A 20,126-nucleotide genomic window follows, 5' to 3' on the forward strand; every position below is an offset into this window, starting at 1 on the left:
GTGTCTGCAGAAAATCTAAATCTCCCCTGTCCTATAGACACCTTGTACCTTGTTTTACATTACTATATAGTTTGTTGGATTTTATCTACATTTCTACCAAAAATGAGGAAGGCTGGTGGAAGAGGCCGTGGAATTGGGCGGAGGTTGGCAGCTGGTAATGATGGTGTTGGTGGTGGATCTGATGGTAGTGGCAAAAGCAAAATAGGACCGAATGCAGGAGGTGTTGAGCCTGCGTCATCGTCTGGCTCCATAAGGCTTCGAAGGCTTAGTTTTCTAGGAGTTGGCAAACCGCTTTTAACGCCAGAGCATCAGGAAAAAGTTTTGTCTTACATTGCTGACTCAGCCTCCAGCTCTATCGCCTCCTTTTCTGAAGTTGTAAAAAGTAAAAGCACTGAGTCGTCATTGGAGGCTCATGTTCATGAACCACACCTTTCCTTGTGTCCTTCACCCCAACCAAGATTGAAGGATGACGCAGGCCATACTACTGATTACTCCATGGAGCTGTTTTCACATACCATGCCTGGATTATCAAGTGAAATGGTAAATTACCCAGGCCAAGATGAATCTGACATGGAGTGCACTGATGCACAGCCGCTGATAGATGATTCTGCTGGTACATTCACTCAGAGCACTACATTGTCCTCGCAGTGTACAGAGCCAGATTCTGACCCTGATGAGACTCAGGTGCCCCTTCCCGCACACTATACCACCATACACGGTGACACAGAGGAAGGTGCACATGACATTGAAGAGGAGGTGATGGATGACCCAGTTGTTGACCCAGATTGGCATCCATTGGGGGAAGAGGGTGCTGCTTCCAATAGCTCAGATGAGGAGCATCCACAGCAGACATCGACATCGCAACAGCTGTTATCTGGCAGGCCCGGAGCACTCCAAAGACAGGTTCCAAAAATCAAAAGAGTTGCTGGACAGCTTGTCCAGAGGGTCAAAACATCACAGCGTGCTAGGCCGCAAAATGTCTGCCAAAGTAGGAAGAGTGCAGTGTGGCACTTTTTTGAACAAAATCCTCATGATCAGGCCAAGGTTATCTGTAAGAAGTGCGCAAAGACCTTTAGCCGAGGGAAAAATCTGAAGAATTTGAATACCAGTTGCATGCTTAGACATTTAACCAGCATGCACTTGCAAGCGTGGACACAACACCAAACCTCAAGTGCCACATGTGCAACTGATCACAAAGAAGGTAGTCAGCAACGCTACATTGTTTCCCCCACTGTAAGCCCACCGGTTAGCACAGCAGCAAATGTTGAGGTGTCGTTGCAAGGCCAGAGCAGTCAGGGAATCCCACTGTTATATCAATGAAATACTGAATCTAGGCCATCAGAAAGAACACCAACTCCATCACCATCATCAACCCTCTCTCAGTCCGCCCTGTCCACCGCTACTTCCACCATATGCAGCTCTCAAGTCCAGCTCACCCTCCCAGACACTATGAGTAGGTCAAGAAAGTACTCAGTCTCTCATCCGCGTACACTGGGTTTGAACGCCCACATTGCCAAACTAATCTCGTTTGAGATGATGCCCTATCGGTTGGTGGAAAGCGCAGCTTTCCGCGAACTCATGGCCTATGCAGTACCACGCTATGACCTACCCAGTCGCCACTTCTTCTCTCGCAAAGCCATCCCAGCCCTCCACCATCATGTGAAAGACCGCATTGTCCATGCACTCAAGCAGTCAGTGAGTGGAAAGGTGCACCTCACAACTGATGCATGGTCCAGTCGGCATGGCCAGGGCCGTTACGTGTCCATCACTGCGCACTGGGTTAATGTGGTGGATGCAGGGTCCACAGGGGACAGCGGTGGTGGGACAGTGCTGCCTAGCCCACGGTATAGGAAACAGTTGGCTGTAGGCGTTCCACCCTCCTCCTCCTCCTCCAGAAGCGAAAGCTCGTCCACAGAGCGCAGTCGTACGAGCACTCCATCTGCAGCTGCCACTGTTGCACACAAGGTGTCCCCCTATCGAGCAGCTAGTGGAAAGCATCAGCAGGCTGTGTTGCAGATGATGTGTTTGGGCGACAGACACACCGCCGAGGTGCTGGCCGAGTACTTGAAGCGACAAACTGAGTCATGGCTGGGCAGTGTACATCTTTCAAAACTCAGCCACATACCTTGCTTGGCTCACACCTTGAACCTGGTGGTGCAGTGCTTCCTCAAAAATTATCCGGAGTTAACAGCCCTGCTCCATAAGGTGCGAAGACTGTGCGCGCACATCCGCCAGTCGCCTGTACACTCCGTTTGTATGCAGAAGCTGCAGCGATTGCTCCACCTTCCCAACCACCGCCTCATTATCGACATTGCAACAAGGTGGAACTCCACCCTGCACATGGTGGAGCGGCTGTGCGAGCAGAAGCAGGCCATAATGCATTTGTGGGAGGATACATGGCCAGGCACTTTGAGAGCAGACATGGAGTTGACAGGTGTGCAGTGGTCGAAGCTGAAAGACCTCTGTAAAGTCCTTCAGTGTTTTGAGGAATGCACACGGCTGGTAAGCGCAGACGACGCCATCCTAAGCATGAGCATCCCACTTATGCGTCTGCTCATGCAAACTTTGACGCACCTTAAGGAGCAGGCGTCTGCAGCCAATGTTGACGAGGAGGAAGAGGTGGAGGGAATCGTTGATGACATTCAGCCATTGTCTGCTCAGGGACCTCTGCTGGACGAGTTGGAGGAAGAAGAGGAGGAGGAGGATGATGATGGGGATGATTACTTAGGGGAGGAGGATGCATCTCGTGGGGCAAGTGAAAATGTTGGCGTGGCAAGGTCTGGTACAGGGTTTGTGCGTGACTGGAGGGATGTGGATTTGCCAGAAAGTGCTCCTCCAACCAGCACTCGCAGTGCATCATTGACACCGGGAACATTGGCCCACATGTCAGATTATGCCTTGCGGATCCTAAAAAGGGACCCCCGCATTGCCAAAATGATGAACGATGACGACTACTGGTTGGCCAGCATCCTGGATCCACGCTATAAAGGCAAATTACAAAACATCATGCCACAGGAGAACCTTGACCTAATATTGGCTAATAAACAAGCAACTCTGGTAAATCGGTTGCTTGAGGCATTCCCAGCACACAGCAGCGGTGATGGTTCTCACACGAGCCGTACGGGCCGGGGGCAGCTTGGCAGAGGTGTTCATGGTGCACACAGCAGAAGTGGCGTTGGAGACAGGGGTTTCATGACAATGTTGTGGACTGATTTTTCAAGTACCGCTCACACAACTGGTAATACAGCATCGATGGAAAGTGACAGGAGACAGCAGTTGTCAACTATGGTTACAAACTACTTTTCCTCCCATATCGATGTTCTCCCACACAGGTCATTCCCCTTTGACTATTGGGCTGCTAAACTGGACACCTGGCCTGAATTGGCACAATATGCCTTACAGGAGCTCGCTTGCCCAGCTGCAAGTGTGCTATCGGAAAGAGTCTTCAGTGCAGCTGGATCAATCCTGACAGAAAAAAGGACCCGTCTGTCAACCCAAAATGTGGATGATCTAACCTTCATTAAAATGAACCATGCATGGGTTTCCAAGGATTTGGTCCCACCTTCCCCTGATGACTCATAGGGTGACAGAAAAATGGCTTGCTTTGGTCCACCTCTTCCTGGGACTTGACCTATTTCGCCTTTTGCATCAGCTGAATGTCCAACATCAACATATGCCACTTTCTAAAACTCCCTAACTGTGCTGCCTCCCCCCCCCATGGCCGGGGTCACCACCTAGCGCACGACACCGTGCGAGTGCCGTTGCCCTGGACAGGTGGGTAGGCCGACTCTTGGGCGCGGGCACTGGCACAGGGTCCCTCATAGTGCAATCAAGTGTCTCTGACGGTGGTGGTGCACACCCGCCGTCAGACACACCGCCGTACTATGAGGGGCCCAGTGCCAGTACCGACGCCCACGAGTGGGCCCCCCTTGCTTGGGCAGGGCCCCAGCATTTGCAATCTTTACCTCTCCCTGCTCCTCCGCTGTGTAGTCTGGGCCGTCAAATCCATACTGTGCCTGACACCGTCTGAGCCTGCCTCCTGATGTATAGACATATCTTTTGATTGTGTACGCTATCCATACATGTTATCCGGGGATACGGTACCCTTTCTCACCTTTGTGCAATCACGTGCAAGCCATACTGGGCCTAACACCGTCTGAGCCTGCCTCCTGATGTATAGACATATATTTTGAATGTGTACGCTATCCATACATGTTATCCGGGGATACGGTACCCTTTCTCACCTTTGTGCAATCACTTGCAAGCCATACTGGGCCTAACACCGTCTGAGCCTGCCTCCTGATGTATAGACATATCTTTTGAATGTGTACGCTATCCATACATGTTATCCGGGGATACGGTACCCTTTCTCACCTTTGTGCAATCACGTGTAATCCATACTGGGCGTGAGAACGGCTGGCGAGCTGTTAAGCAAGCTACAGCACCTGTGGTTTGCACACGTAAGTTTTTCATTTTTTCAGGAATGTCGGTTAGGCCTAATTACGGAACTGCGGTTGACCTGCACTTACTGGGAAATCATCGTTCGCGAGTAATAATTGTAATCAGTGATCCCCATCACTAACGTTGTTCAGCGGGTTATCTGCACCTGTAAGCGACAAACGCTGGCCTTTTCAGTGTAGCGCACATTCAGCCACGGACATGTAAGGGCATGACACACCAGTTATTGGCCAATCTCATGTGCCAGAGCCTCACGTGTCCCTCTAGTAAGCCGGACTCGGACCGCGGGGCATGACGGAGTCTCGTTCGTTAACGGAATTAAGCTTGCAATGTGTGCATCTGTTCTGTAGCTGGCATGGTTGAGGTTGCCCGTGTTGAGTCAAATTTAACCGTAGGCTCCACTCCTGGTGGTGCCCTTCTGGACATTCCTTTAAGGTTCAGCTTTGCAACCATACTGCCCACGTAAAACAAACACTTTGCCTACATGAACGCTGTTTGGAGGGTCATGACTCGTGGGAATAACGCCGCCCAATCAGTTAACCTGCTAGAGAGATCCTTCGTTGCTCCCAAGCATGACATCACACTCCCTAGGAGGAAGGTAATGCCACTGTGGCGACCGTACTCCTGGGGGCGACACAAGTGCACTGATGCCCAGCCACTGCTCGATGAATCTGCTGGTACATTGACCCAGACCACTACATTCCCCTCGCACGCTACCCGGCCTGAATCTGACCCTGATGAAACTCAGGTTACCCTTCCCATATACAGTTCCATCTTACACGGTGACAAAGAGGAAGCTGCAGATGAAAGTGCAGGTTCGGCCCACCCGCCATCAGACACACCACCGTACCATCAGGGGCCCTGTGCCAGTGCCGTCGCCAACGAGTGGGCCCCCCCTGCTTGCTCAGGATCACAGCACTTGCAAGGTTGAAATACTGTGCAGTGAGATGGAAGATGGGGACGACGAGGAGTCCAGACTAGTACAGGGATTCCCTAGCGAGGAGATTTATTTGATTGTTTTCAATGTTGGGACAGCAATTTTTGGGGAGCACTATACTCTGGAGAATGATAGATGGTGCCCACCATACACTGGAACATTCCAAAGGTGGACATCAGACACTGGAGCAGCATTTACAGGGCCCATTATACACTAGAGCATTAGAAATGGGGCCCATTATGTTTGGAGCATTATTTGGGCCCATAAGACAGTGGAACTTCATCCATGGGGACCAACATATACTGTAGCATTATGTGGAGCGCATCATATACTGTTTCAAACATTATATGGGACCAATGATTCTGTATGGAGAAATAGATGGGCCTCGTCATGAGATGTAAAAAGTGAAGTATTTTTCATTGTACTATACCGCTATTTCTCTGCCGTATCGGAGCATGATGAGTTGTGGTATTATGATGAGTTGTGGTATTATGTGTTAAAGGGGCGCTCTTTCGCCCAGGGCACATGAAAACCTGGAGCCAGCCCTACCCCCCCACAACTTTAGCCAAATAACCCCCATTTTTCAGTGCGTAACTTGTATTATGAAGTTAATTAAGGTTGACAAGCTTAAGTAAGAAGAATTGATGCTTTTGGCATTCAAATGAGCACTGTAGGTGTGTTTCCTGTCCTCCTCTCACTGCCGACTTTTATTCCCCATTGACTTACATTGGGTTTAGTGTTTTGGGACGACCCCGACTTTTCCCTATAATCGGCCGATCTTGCTCGACCCGACTTTTGGAAAAGTCAGGTTTCACGAAACGAAACTCGACCATAAAAAACCAAAAGTCGCTCAACTCTAGTTATAAATATAGATATTTGCGCTAAAAAATATATACCTTATGACCCAATAGGATTAGTGTTTACCAAAAAACAATAGTTTACATGCACAAAAAGATATAACATCTGATGAAAGAAAACAAGGGTGGGGGCGCAGACATAGGGCTTGACCTAGCATAAATCAATTAAAATATAAAAGTACTCTGGAGTACTCACCCTTTATGGGTTGTGTTCAGACTCAACCACTCTCAACGTTTGTTGCAGTCATATAGCTGCTGCAGAGCTCGTGCAGGTGGACAGCGTCCACTAGGTATCATAAGTTGAGGATCCAAGAAAAGCACTTCTGAGCATCCGCGCTGCTTTAGTGATAAGCATTCTTCAGAAATCCATATAAATCTTTCAAGTTCTTTATTAATTGTACTACAGAAACTACGCGTTTCGAGGTGACAAACCGCACCTCTTCTTCAGGTTACAGTACAGAGTACTGAAAAAATTTTCAGATATCTCATATACATTTAATTCCTATACATGGCAGTATGTTTACTTCAAACGTACCTCAAAAGATGTCTTTATGGAGCCGGATGTTACTAGTCCAAAGCAGGAAATAGGCGGCTTCTTTGTAATATATGCTGGAGATAAGAACGGTGCTCAACACCTCTGTACAGTTGGTTCCTAATTCAGACAATATAGCTGGTTTCGGTCCAAGTTAGAATGGCGATTTACACTCTTCACCCGCCATTTGCTGACAGGTATTGGACGTTGTCCCGGCCGGTGACAACCATCCAACTAGCAAGGACGCTCGCTTAGTCAGGTGGTAGGCTTTTATTAAACGAATTTTTAAGTGAATTAAATAAAAATTGTTATTTTTTAAATTTTACTGCCACCACCAGCCACAAAGTGTCATGATTAGTGTTGAGCATTCCGATACCGCAAGTATCGGGTATCGGCCGATACTTGCTGTATCGGAATTCCGATACCGACTTCCGATATTTTTTCAATATCGGAATTCGGCATCGGAATCGGAAGTTCAAAGTTGATTGACAGACTGACGTCATCATGATGCGCGGTGTGTGCGCATCATGATGCGCCGTCATTTCGGGCCTTCCGGGGGTCTCTGCCGGCCTGCCGGGGGGCTGTGCCGGCCTGCCGGGGGGCTGTGTGGACTGCCCGGGGTCTGTACCGGCCTGCCGGGGGGCTGTGCCGGCCTGCCGGTGGTCTGTGCACCCTGTGGGGGTCTGTACCGGCCTGCCGGGGGGCTGTGCCGGCCTGCCGGTGGTCTGTGCACCCTGTGGGGGTCTGTACCGGCCTGCCGGGGGGCTGTGCCGGCCTGCCGGGGGGCTGTGCACCCTGTGGGGGTCTGTACCGGCCTGCCGGGGGGCTGTGCCGGCCTGCCGGGGGGCTGTGCTGATGTCCGGGGGTCTGTGCAAGCATCGTCCGATGGGACTACAAGTCCCATCGGGCGATGCCTGCTACCATGACAGTGATTGACACATTAGCCAATGATGGGACAGTAGTAGTCCCATCATCCGGCTAATGTGTTAAATGTTAAAAAAAAAAAAAAAAAAAAAAATACTACATACATACTACATGCATGCTACATACATACTACATGCTACATACATACTACATATATACTACATACATACTACATACATGCTACATACATACTACATGCATGCTACATACATACTAAATGCATGCTACATACATGCTACATACATACTACATGCTACATACATACCACATACATACTACATACATACTACATATATACTACATGCATGCTACATACATACTACATGCTACGTACATACCACATACATACTACATACATGCTACATACTACATACATACTACATACATACTACATGCATGCTACATACATACTACATACATACTACATGCATGCTCCATACATACTACATGCATGCTACATACATACTACATGCTACATACATACCACATACATACTACATACATACTACATACATACTACATGCATGCTACATACATGCTACATACATACTACATGCATGCTACATACATACTACGTGCATGCTACATACATACTACATGCTACATACATACCACATACATACTACATACATACTACATACATACTACATGCTACATACATACTACATATATACTACATGCATGCTACATACATACTACATGCTACATACATACCACATACATACTACATACATGCTACATACATACTACATGCATGCTACATACATACTACATATATACTACATGCATGCTACATACATACTGCATGCTACATGCATGCTACATACATACTACATACATACTACATGCTACATACATACCACATATATACTACATACAATACATACATAGACATACAGTACATATAACATAGAGTAACATACTTACCAATACTTGTCACATTGTTCCCCGAAGCCATTGTCTTTTCCGGAATAAATATTAACATAACAAACCACAAAAATACTCACCCACGATCCGAAGCAGTCCACGAGTGTGTCCCACGACGATCTTGGGTAGAGAACTGCAGCATCAGATGATGCTGCCGTTCTCTACGGGCTGCAGGAATCCAATGACGGAAGGTAGGTATCCTTCCGCACTGTATTCCTCCGCCACTTAAAAAAAAAAAAGTCCCTAGTCTCACTTTATGCCATTGCTGCGTGGGAAATTCCCACACAGCAATGGCATAAAGTGAGACTAGGGACTTTTTTTTTTTTAAGTGGCGGAGGAATACAGTGCGGAAGGATACCTACCTTCCTTCATTGGATTCCTGCAGCCCGTAGAGAACGGCAGCATCATCTGATGCTGCAGTTCTCTACCCAAGATCGTCGTGGGACACACTCGTGGACTACTTCGGATCGTGGGTGAGTATTTTTGTGGTTTGTTATGTTAATATTTATTCTGGAAAAGACAATGGCTTCGGGGAACAATGTGACAAGTATTGGTAAGTATGTTACTCTATGTTATATGTACTGTATGTCTATGTATGTATTGTATGAATGTATTGTATGTAGTATGTATGTAGTATATATGTGGTATGTATGTAGCATGTAGTATGTATGTAGTATGTATGTAGCATGCAGTATGTATGTAGCATGCATGTAGTATATATGTAGTATGTATGTAGCATGTAGTATGTATGTAGCATGTAGTATGTATGTAGCATGCATGTAGTATATATGTAGTATGTATGTAGCATGTAGTATGTATGTAGCATGCATGTAGTATATATGTAGTATGTATCATGTAGTATGTATGTAGCATGCATGTAGTATATATGTAGTATGTAGCATGTAGTATGTATGTAGCATGCATGTAGTATGTATGTAGCATGCATGTAGTATGTATGTGGTATGTATGTAGCATGTAGTATGTATGTAGCATGCATGTAGTATATATGTGTTATGTATGTAGCATGTAGCATGCATGTAGCATGCATGTAGTATGTATGTAGTATATATGTGGTATGTATGTAGCATGTAGTATGTATGTAGCATGCAGTATGTATGTAGCATGCATGTAGTATATATGTAGTATGTATGTAGTATATATGTAGTATGTATGTTGCATGTAGTATTTATGTAGTATGAATGTAGCATGTATGTAGTATGTAGTATGTATGTAGTATATATGTAGTATGTATGTTGCATGTAGTATTTATGTAGTATGAATGTAGCATGTATGTAGTATGTTGTATGTATGTAGCATGTAATTTTTTTTTTTTTTTTACATTTAACACATTAGCCGGATGATGGGACTACTACTGTCCCATCATTGGCTAATGTGTCAATCACTGTCATGGTAGCAGGCATCGCCCGATGGGACTTGTAGTCCCATCGGACGATGCCTGCACAGACCCCCGAAGCCTGCACAGACCACCGGCAGGCCGGCACAGCCCCCCGGCAGGCCGGCACAGCCCCCCGGAGCCTGCACAGCCCCCCGGCAGGCCGGCACAGCCCCCCGGAGCCTGCACAGCCCCCCGGCAGGCTGGCACAGCCCCCCGGCAGGCCGGCACAGCCCACCGGAGCCTGCACAGACCACCGGCAGGCCGGCACAGCCCCCCGGCAGGCCGGCACAGACCACCGGAGCCTGCACAGACCCCCTGGCAGGCCGGCACAGCCCCCCGAAAGGCCCGTACAGACCCCAGAGAGGCTGTACAAGGGCAGGAAAGGGTTTTTCTTATTCCGATACCGGAAGTCCCATAGACTTGAATGGGACTTCCGGTATCGGAATCGGCGATACCGATACTTTTTTTAAAGATCGGCCGATACCATCCGATACGATACTTTGAAGTATCGGACGGTATCGCTCAACTCTAGTCATGATCGTAACATCCGGCTCCATAAAGACATCTTTTGAGGTACCTTTGAAGTAAACATACTGCCATGTATAGGATTTAAATGTATATGAGATATCTGAAATTTATTTTTCCATTGACAGCATTGGGTACCTTACTAATTCTTTTCATCAGATGTTATATATTTTTTTGTGCATGTAAACTATTGTTTTTTGGTAAGCACTACTCCTATTGGGTCATAAGGTATATATATATTTTTTAGTGCAAATATCTATATTTATAACTATTATTTTCAAGATATGCTAGCTCTGTCAAAATGAATACATTATTGCGTAAATCCATGAGAGTCAAATTGCAGACAGCTAGTGCTGCTCCTGGTAAAGAGATGGATTTAATCTATTCTTGATGATTCCTGATAGGTTGCAACAATGAATCAGTTTTAACATAGTAACATAGTTATTAAGGTTGAAGGAAGACTTTAAGTCCATCTAGTTCAACCCATATCCTATCCTAACCTGCCCTAACATGTGGATCCAGAGGAAGGCAAAAAAAAAACCCATGTGGCAAACAGTAAGCTTCACATTGGGGGAAAAAGTTCCTTCCCGACTCCACATACGGCAATCAGACTAGCTCCCTGGATCAACGCAATATTAAGGAAACTAGTGTATATACCCTGTAATATTATACTTTTCAAGAAAGGCATCCAGTCCCTTCTTAAATTTTAGTAGGGAATCACTCATTACAACATCATATGGCAGAGAGTTCCATAGTCTCACTGCTCTTACAGTAAAGAATCCGCATCTGTGATTATGCTTAAACCTTCTTTCCTCCAGACGTAGAGGAGGCCCCCTTGTCCCCGTCACAGGTCTAAGAGTAAAAAGATCATTAGAAAGGTCTTTGTATTGTCCCCGCATATATTTATACATTGTAATAAGATCACCCCTAAGCCTTGGATTTTCCAAACTAAATAACCCCAAGTGTAATAACCTGTCTTGCTATTGCAGACCCCCTAGTTCCCTAATAACCTTGGTCGCTCTTCTCTGCACCCGCTCCAGTTCAGCTATGTCTTTCTTATACACCGGAGACCAGAACTGTACGCAGTATTGTGGTTGCACTAGTGACTTATATAGAGGTACAATATTATGTTCTCCTCATGAGCATCTATGCCTCTTTTAATGCATCCCATTATTTTATTTGCCTTTGCAGCAGCTGCCTGACACAGGCCACTAAATGTGTTTGTCGTCCACCCATACACCCAGGTCTTTTTCAGTGACAGTTTTGCCCAGTGTTTTACAATTAAAAACATAATTATACATCTTGTTCGTTCTTCCCAAGTGCATGACCTTACATTTATCCCCATTAAAGCTCATTTGCCATTTATCAGCCCAAGCTTCTAGTTTACATAAATCCTACTGTAATATAAAATTGTCCTCCTCTGTATTGATTACCCTGCAGAGTTTCGTGTCTTCTGCAAATATTGAAATTCTACTCTCTATGCCCCCTACAAGGTAATTAATAAATATGTTAAAAAGAAGCGGGCCCAAAACTGACCCCTGTGGTACCCCACTGCTAACCGTGACCCAGTCAGAGTGTGCTCCATTAATAACCACCCTTTGTTTCCTATCCCTGAGCCAGCTCTTAACCCACTTACACATATTTTCCCCATCCCCATTGTTCTCATTTTATGTATCAACCTTTTGTGTGGCACCATATCAAAAGCTTTTGAAAAGTCCATGTACACCACGTCCACTGCATTCCCCTGGTCCAGTCCGGAACTTACCTCTTCATAAAAGCTTATCAGATTAGTCTGACAGGAACGTTCCCTTGTAAACCCATGTTGGGTCATGAGGTTATTCTTCTCCAGATACTCCAGCATAGTATCTCTTAGAAAACCCTCCAGGATTTTACCCACAGTTGAGGTTAAACTTACTGGCCTATAATTTCCAAGTTCAGTTTTTGTCCCCTTTTTGAATATTGGCACCACATTTGCTATACGCCAGTCCTGTGGTACAGACCCTGTTATTATGGAATCTTTAAAGATTAAAATTAATGGTCTATCTATGACTGTGCTTAATTCCTGCAGTACTCGGGGGTGTATCCCATCCAGGCCTGAGGATTTGTCAATTTTAGTGATTTTTAGACACCGCCGTACTTCCTGCTGGGTTAAGCAGGTGACATTTAATGGAGAAGTTTATCCCTGATCATGTTATACGTCATGGGATTTTCTTGTGTAAATACTGTTGAAAAAAAGTCATTCAGCATATTGGCTTTTTCCTCATCCTCATCCACCATTTCAACCCCATGATTAAGACCCGAGAGATTCGAAACATCGGGTGTTTCTATTTTACTGGGTTCTGGACCAATTTTTGTAACTTGGCACTTATCTGTTTGTCAAAAATAAAATTCCACTGTTGGTTGCAAACTATTTCATTAGAATGTGCGGTGAATGTTTGCTAGCCATCTAGATGGCAGGCTGCATGTATGCATGATGCATCCATACAGCCTGTCATCCAACAGAGACACTGAGTATCGTGTGCTCAGTGTCGCCCTGTGAACTGCTATTCCCTGTCTGAGGGCACTGCGAGAGTGAGAAAGTTCCCACGGTGCTCGAGCTGATGTCAGAAAGGTGAGGTGAGTTAATTGGCTGTGAACTCACAGGACCTGTCAGTAGGCACCGCGAGCATGAGAACTTTCTCACGCTCGTGGTGCCCTCAGACAGAGAATAGCAGTTCACAAGGAGACAATGAGCTGATGTTTTTTAGTCTGGAGGGGCCAGAATATCAGCCCCCAGCTGTCTGCAAAGCCTTTGCTGGTTATTAATTATAGGGGGACCCTACATCATTTTTTTTTAGAATCCCCCTTAATCCCATGTGACGTACTATCCCGTCCATGTGCCCTGTGACTTATTCCCCAGGGACGGGATAGTACGTCACAGGGATCAGCGGCCGGGTGTCAGCTAATTATCACAGCTGACACCCGGCACAATGTGTCAGGGGCGGTCATGGACTGCCCCGACACGTTAACCCCTTGCACACCACGATCAAACATGATCGCGGTGTACCGGGGGTTAAAGGGAAGCATCGGCAGGGAGGGGGCTCCTTCCGTGCTTCCCTGAGCCCCCCACAGCAGTGCAATGTGCAGCGCTGCTGCGGGGGTCTCTTTCCCTACAGGTCCCCGGATCCAAGATGGCGACGGGGACCTTCGGGGGCCTGTAGGGAGCTGACTTCCTCAGTGCCTGCAAAGCGCAGGCATGAGGAAGTCTGCGTCTATGCCTGTGACAGATCGCTGATCTGTCACAGTGATCTGTGATGTGACAGATCAGCGATCTGTTACAGGACAGTGATGTCCCCCTGGGACAACCTAATAAAGTTAAAAAAAGTGTAAAAATAATTGTAAAAAAATCGCTAAATAAATTAGAAAAAAAAAAATATTCCCCAATAAATTCATTTTTTGGAAATAAAAAAAGAAAAAAACCAATAAAACTACACATATTTGGTATCGCCGCGTCCGTAACGACCCGCCCTATAAAAATGTCCCCTTAGTTAACCCCTTTAAAAATAAAAATAAAAAACGAAGCAAAAAATAATGATTTATTATCATACCGCCGAACAAAAAGTGCAATAACGCGCGATCAAAAAGACGCATATAAATATCCATGATACCGCTGAAAACAACATCTTGTCCCGCAAAAAACGAGACACCAGACAGCATCATCAGCAAAAAAATAAAAAAAGTTATAGCTCGCAGAATAAAGCGATGCAAAAATAATTATTTTTTATATAAAATTGTTTTCATTGCATAAAAGCGCCAAAACATAAAAAAAGACCTAAATGAGGTATCGCTGTAACCGTACTGACCCAAAGAATAAAACCGCTTTATCAATTTTACCGCAGGCGGAACGGTGTAAACGCACCCCCCAAAAATAATTCATGAAACGCTGGTTTTTGTTCATTCTGCGTCCCAAAAATCGGAATAAAAAGCGATCAAAAAATGTCACGTGCCCGAAAATGGTACCAATAAAAACGTCAACTCGTCCCTCAAAAAATAAGATCTCACATGACTTGGTGGGTCAAAATATGGAAAAATTATAGCTCTCAATATGTGGTGATGCAAAAACTATTTTTACAATAAAAAGCATCTTTTAGCCTATGACAGCTGCCAAACATAAAAAACCGCTATAAATAGTAAATCAAACCCCCCGTTATCACCCCCTTAGATAGGGAAAAACAATAAAATTAAAAGAAAATGTATTTATTTCCATTTTCCCATTAGGGTTAGGGTTAGGGCTGGGGCTAGGGTTAGGGCTGAGATTAGGGTTAGGGTTAGGGCTAGGGCTAGGGTTAGGGCTAGTGGTAGGGCTGAGATTAGGGTTAGGGTTGGAGTTAGAATTGGGTGCTCTCCAAATGCAACATGGCGTCGGATCTCAATTCCAGCCAATTCTGCATTGAAAAAGTCAAATGGTGCTCCTTCCCTTCCAAGCTCTGACATGTGCCCAAACAGTGTATCAGCCTACTCAGGACAAATTGCAAAACATCTTTTGGGGTCCAGTTTCTCCTGTTACCCTTAGGTAAAAAATGGGGGGCAAAAATATCATTTTTGTGGAAAAAAATTATTTTTTTATTTTCACGCCCAGGCGTTATAAACTTCTGTGAATCACTTGGGGGTTCAAAGTGCTCACCACACATCTATATAAGTTACGTGGGGGGTCTAGTTTCCAAAATGGGGTGACTTGTGGGGAGTTTCAATAGTTTAGGTACATCAGGGGCTCTCCAAACGCGACATGACACCTGCAGACCATTACATCAAAGTCTACATTCCAAAACGTCACTACTTCCCTTCCGAGCCCCGACGTGTGCCCATGCAGTAGTTTTCACCCACATATGAGGCATCAGCCTACTCAGGATAAATTGGACCTTTTGTGGTCCAATTTCTCCTGTTACCCTTGGGAAAATAAAAAAATTGGGGACTAATTGATCATGTTAGTGGAAAAAATACGATTTTTTTATTTTCATGCCCGGGCATTATAAACTTCTGTGAAGCCCTTGGGGGTTCAAAGTGCTCACCACACATCTAGATAAGTTCCTTAGGGGGTCTAGTTTCCAAAATGGGGTCACTTGTGGGGGGTTTCCACTGTTTAGGTACATCAGGGGCTCTCCAAAAGCAACATGACACCCGCAGACCATTCCATCAAAGTCTGCATTCCAAAATGTCACTACTTCCCTTCCGAGCCCTGACGTGTGCCCATACAGTAGTTTTCTCCCACATATGAGGTATCAGCGTACTCAGGACAGATTGGACAACAACTTTTGGGGTCCAATTTCTCCTGGTACCCTTGGGAAAATTTAAAATTGGTGACTAAATGATCATGTTTGTGGAAAAAATGAGATTTTTTTATTTTCACTCCCAGGCATTATAAACTTCTGTGAAGCACTGGGGAGGTTCAAAATTCTCACCACACATCTAGATAAGTTCCTTGGGGGGCTAGTTTCCAAAATGGTGTCATTTGTGGGGGTTTCCACTGTTTTGGTACATCAGGAGCTTTCCAAACGTGACATGATGTCCGATCTCAATTCCAGCCAAAAACGTCAAATGGCGCTGCTTCCCTTCCGAGCTCTGCCATGCGCCCAAATAGTGGTTTACCCCCACATGTGGGGTATCAGCGTACTCAGGACAAATTGCACAATAACTTTTAGGGTCCTGTTACCCTTGGAAAAATAAAAATTGGGAGTGAAAAGATCATTTTTGTGGAAAAAATATGATTTTCTAATTGTACCGCTGTACGTTATAAACTTCTGTGAAGCCCTTGTGGGTTCAAAGTTCTCACCACATATCTAGATAAGTTCCTTGGGGGGTCTACTTTCCAAAATGGGGTCACTTGTGGGGGGTTTCCCCTGTTTAGGTACATCAGGGGCTCTCCAAACACGACATGGCATCTGATCTGAATTCCAGCCAATTTTGCATTGAAAAAGTCAAACGGCGCTCCTTCCCTTCTGAGCTCTGCCATGCGCCGAAACAGTGGTTCCTCACCACATATCAGGTATCAGCGTACTCAGGACAAATTGCACAATAACTTTTGCAGTCCAATTTCTCCTGTTACCCTTGGTAAAATAAAAAAAATTGAACCTGAAGTATTTTTTTTGTGAAAAAAAGTTAAATGTTCATTTTTTTTAAATATTCAAAAAATTCCTGTGACGCACCTAAAGGGTTAATAAACTTCTTGAATGTGGTTTTGAGCACCTTAAGGCTAAGTGCACACGTACCGGAACTCTCGTGGAAATTACCGCGAGAATTCCGGAATTCCATTCCGCGGGAAAATCGCATTTTAAATTCCCGCGATTTTCCCGCGGAAAAAATAGCATTTTGCAAGCGTATTTAGCTTGCAAAATGCTAGTGTTTTCCAAGCGATCTGTAGCATCACTTGGAGAACTGATTGACAGGTTGGTCACACTCGTCAAACATAGTGTTTGACGAGTGTGACCAACTTTTTACTACTGAGGCCGCCTATGCAGCATCAATAGTAAAAGATAGAATGCAAAAAAAAATAAAAAATAGTGTTATTCTCACCTTCCGGCGTCCCGCGCAGCATTCCCGCCTCTTTCCACGCTCCGGTCCCAGTAATCCTTTGCGAAAATGCCCGCGATGACGTCTGTTCTCGCGGGATCGCGATGTCTCGCGGTAATTCGCGATGACGTCGCGCGAATGACCGCGAAACTTCACGATCCCGCAAGACTGGACGTCATCGCGGGCATTTTCGCAAAGCATTACTGGGACCGGAGCGTGGAAAGAGGCGGGAATGATACGCGGGACGCCGGAAGGTAAGAATAACAATATTTTTTATTTTAAATTCTATTTTTTACAGGGATATGGAACCCAAAGCCCGGAGGACAGTCTCCTCTCCTCCGGGCCGTGGGTACCATCCGCAATTGTTCTGCTTACTTTCCGCAAGGTGTGCACAGCCACATGCGGGAAGTAAGCAGAACAATGCATTCCTATGGGTGCGGGATCGCCGCGATTCCGCAAATTAATGAGCATGCTGCGTTTTTTACCTCGAAGCGATTCCGCCGCGGTAAAAACCGCAGCATTAGCACAGCATTGCGGAATCCCATAGGAATGCATGGGATGCTTATTTTTCGCGTTTTCGCAGCAAAATCGCGCGGTTAAAACCGCCGCGGAAACGCGAAAAAAACGCCACGTGTGAACTCAGCCTCAGGGGTGCAGTTTTTAGAATGGTGTCACTCTTGGGTATTTTCTATCATATAGACCCCTCAAAGTGGCTTCAAATGTGATGTGGTCCATAAAAATAAAATGGTGTTGCAAAAATGAGAAATCGCTGGTCAACTTTTAACCCTTATAACTTCCTAAGAAAAAAAAATTTTGGTTCCAAAATTGTGCTGATGTAAAGTAAACATGTGGGAAATGTTACTTATCAAGTTTTTTGTGTGATGTATCTCTGTGATTTAAGGGCATAAAAATTCAAAGTTGGAAAATTGCGAAATTTTCAAAATTTTTGCCAAATTTCCGTTTTTTCACAAATAAACGCAAGTTATTTGAATGAAATTTTACCACTAACATGAAGTACAATATGTCACGAGAAAACAATGTCAGAATCACCGGGATCCATGGAAGCGTTTCAGAGTTATTTCCTCATAAAGGGACAGTGGTCAGAATTGTAAAAATTGGCCCGGGAGTTAACGTGCAAACAACTCTTGGGGCTTAAGGGGTTAAAAAAGACATCAACAAACTGGAGCAAGTTCAGAAAAGAGCGACCAGAATGGTGACCGGTCTGCAAACCCTGTCTTATGAGGAAAGGTTGCAGGATTTGGGATTGTTTAGTTTGCAAAAGAGAAGACTGAGAGGAGACTTAATAGCTGTCACAAATATCTAAAGGGCTGTCACATTGTAGAAGGATCATCTTTATTCTCATTTGCACAAGGAAAGATTAGAAGAAATGGGATGAAACTGAATGGGAGGAGACACAGATTAGATATTAGAAAAAACTTTTTGACAGTTAGAGTGATCAATGAGTGGAACAGGCTGCCATGAGAGGTGGTGAGTTCTCCTTCAATGGAAGTCTTCCCAAACAGAGGCTGGACAGACATCTGGGATGATTTAGCGAATCCTGCTTTGAGCAGGGGGTTGGACCAGATGGCCCAGGAGGTCCCTTCCAACTCTACCATTCTATAAATACATGTACAGTATTTTACACACACTGTACTGATTGTATTTGTCACTGACATCTATATATCTACCTATTCTATTTCTATTTGCTGTATGTAATCCATCTCTCCTATCCTTTCGGCTCCTGCTGTGATTTTACAGTATTCGGTACATGAATTGCCGGCTTTTCTTCTATCTATCATTTATATATATATAACGTTGTGTAAATGAGAATTGCTCTATGTGAAAGCTCATGTTAAAATCGCATTGCTATTGGATGGCAATTCACACTGCATGCGGATGTAAACCGGATGCTAAGTGTGAGAATCGGAGTGTACTCGCACGACACTCATCCGTTTTTTCGGTCCTGATAGCGGAAAGTTTTTTTCACACATATGGGTGTGCGCCATCTCCAGGTCAGTTTTGTAATCTTGACACCAAGATACATATCGGTACCATAGCATAAGTCTATACATGGTTTTGCATTCTTATAGTATCACAGGCAAAGGGGCAGATTGTGCCCTTAGCAGATGCGGCTTTGTTTTACCGATTACAAGGGGGAAGGCAGTGGCACGCATTAGGAGTGTGCGATGGCTGTGTGCACAGGACCTGTGATGAGGTCACAGGAGGGGAGGAGACAGAGGTCACATGATCAGGGGCTTCAGCGTATGAAGGACGCTAATGTCTGTGCTGGTTGTCATGGCGCCGGCTGCAGGTAAGTTTCTGTGTGGAGTCAGGAGGCTTTTACAGGGTGGATGTAGCAGAGCCGAGTGTGTACGAGGACCGAGGTGTACTGAGCGGAGCCATGTGTGTATGAAGTGTATGGAGCGGAGCCGCATGTGTACGGAGCGGAGATGTGCGTGTACGAGGTGTGCTGAGTGGAGCTGTGCGTGTATTTTGGCATGGCTCCAGGGCCCATAACTTTGTAGTTACGCCACTGCTCACGCTAGAAGAGAGGAGTGCACCGCTCCGTAGTGGCTGTGGCCCTGCGTAATGACATCATGCCAGCGCACAGAGAGCGGAGGCGTAACTTTCCTCCCATTGCTGGATTTTGCAAGTGACTGTGGCTGTGCGTGTACAGCGAGATGATAGCGCCGGCTCACATGCAGAGCTGATACTATCATCTGCTGAGGTTAAGGCCCCTTCACATACAGTGATCTCGCTAGCGAGATCGCTGATTTTGTGACGCCACAGCGATCTTGCCAGCGAGATCGCTGTGTGTGACGGGGATCAGCGACCAGCCCCCCTGCCGGGTATCGCTGATCGTGCAGCATCGGCCTGGGCCGTTTTCGATCGTTGGTCTCCCGCTGCCCAGCACACATCGCTGCGTTTGGCAGCGAGAGACCAACGATCAGCGACGCTGAATGCTGGTTTCTAATGTAAACATTGGGTATCCAAGAGTCGCGCGGCTGTTTTGTGACATCTCAC

At 45.6% G+C, this 20,126-nt stretch overlaps 1 protein-coding gene across 1 annotated transcript in view; it reads left to right on the forward strand.

The window, feature by feature from the left end:
* Window positions 1–19,397: 19,397 nt before the first annotated feature.
* Window positions 19,398–20,126, forward strand: part of LOC141091200 (uncharacterized) — a 46,338-nt gene continuing 45,609 nt past the window's right edge. The window contains exon 1 of the mRNA XM_073576635.1: window positions 19,398–19,413. Coding sequence (XP_073432736.1) covers window positions 19,398–19,413 — 16 coding nt within the window. The remainder of the gene's footprint in view (window positions 19,414–20,126) is intronic.

The sequence above is a fragment of the Dendrobates tinctorius genome, unplaced genomic scaffold (assembly GCF_039654945.1).
Source record: "Dendrobates tinctorius isolate UK_male_01 unplaced genomic scaffold, ASM3965494v1 ptg000049l, whole genome shotgun sequence".
In the NCBI taxonomy this organism is placed as follows: Eukaryota; Metazoa; Chordata; class Amphibia; order Anura; family Dendrobatidae; genus Dendrobates; species Dendrobates tinctorius.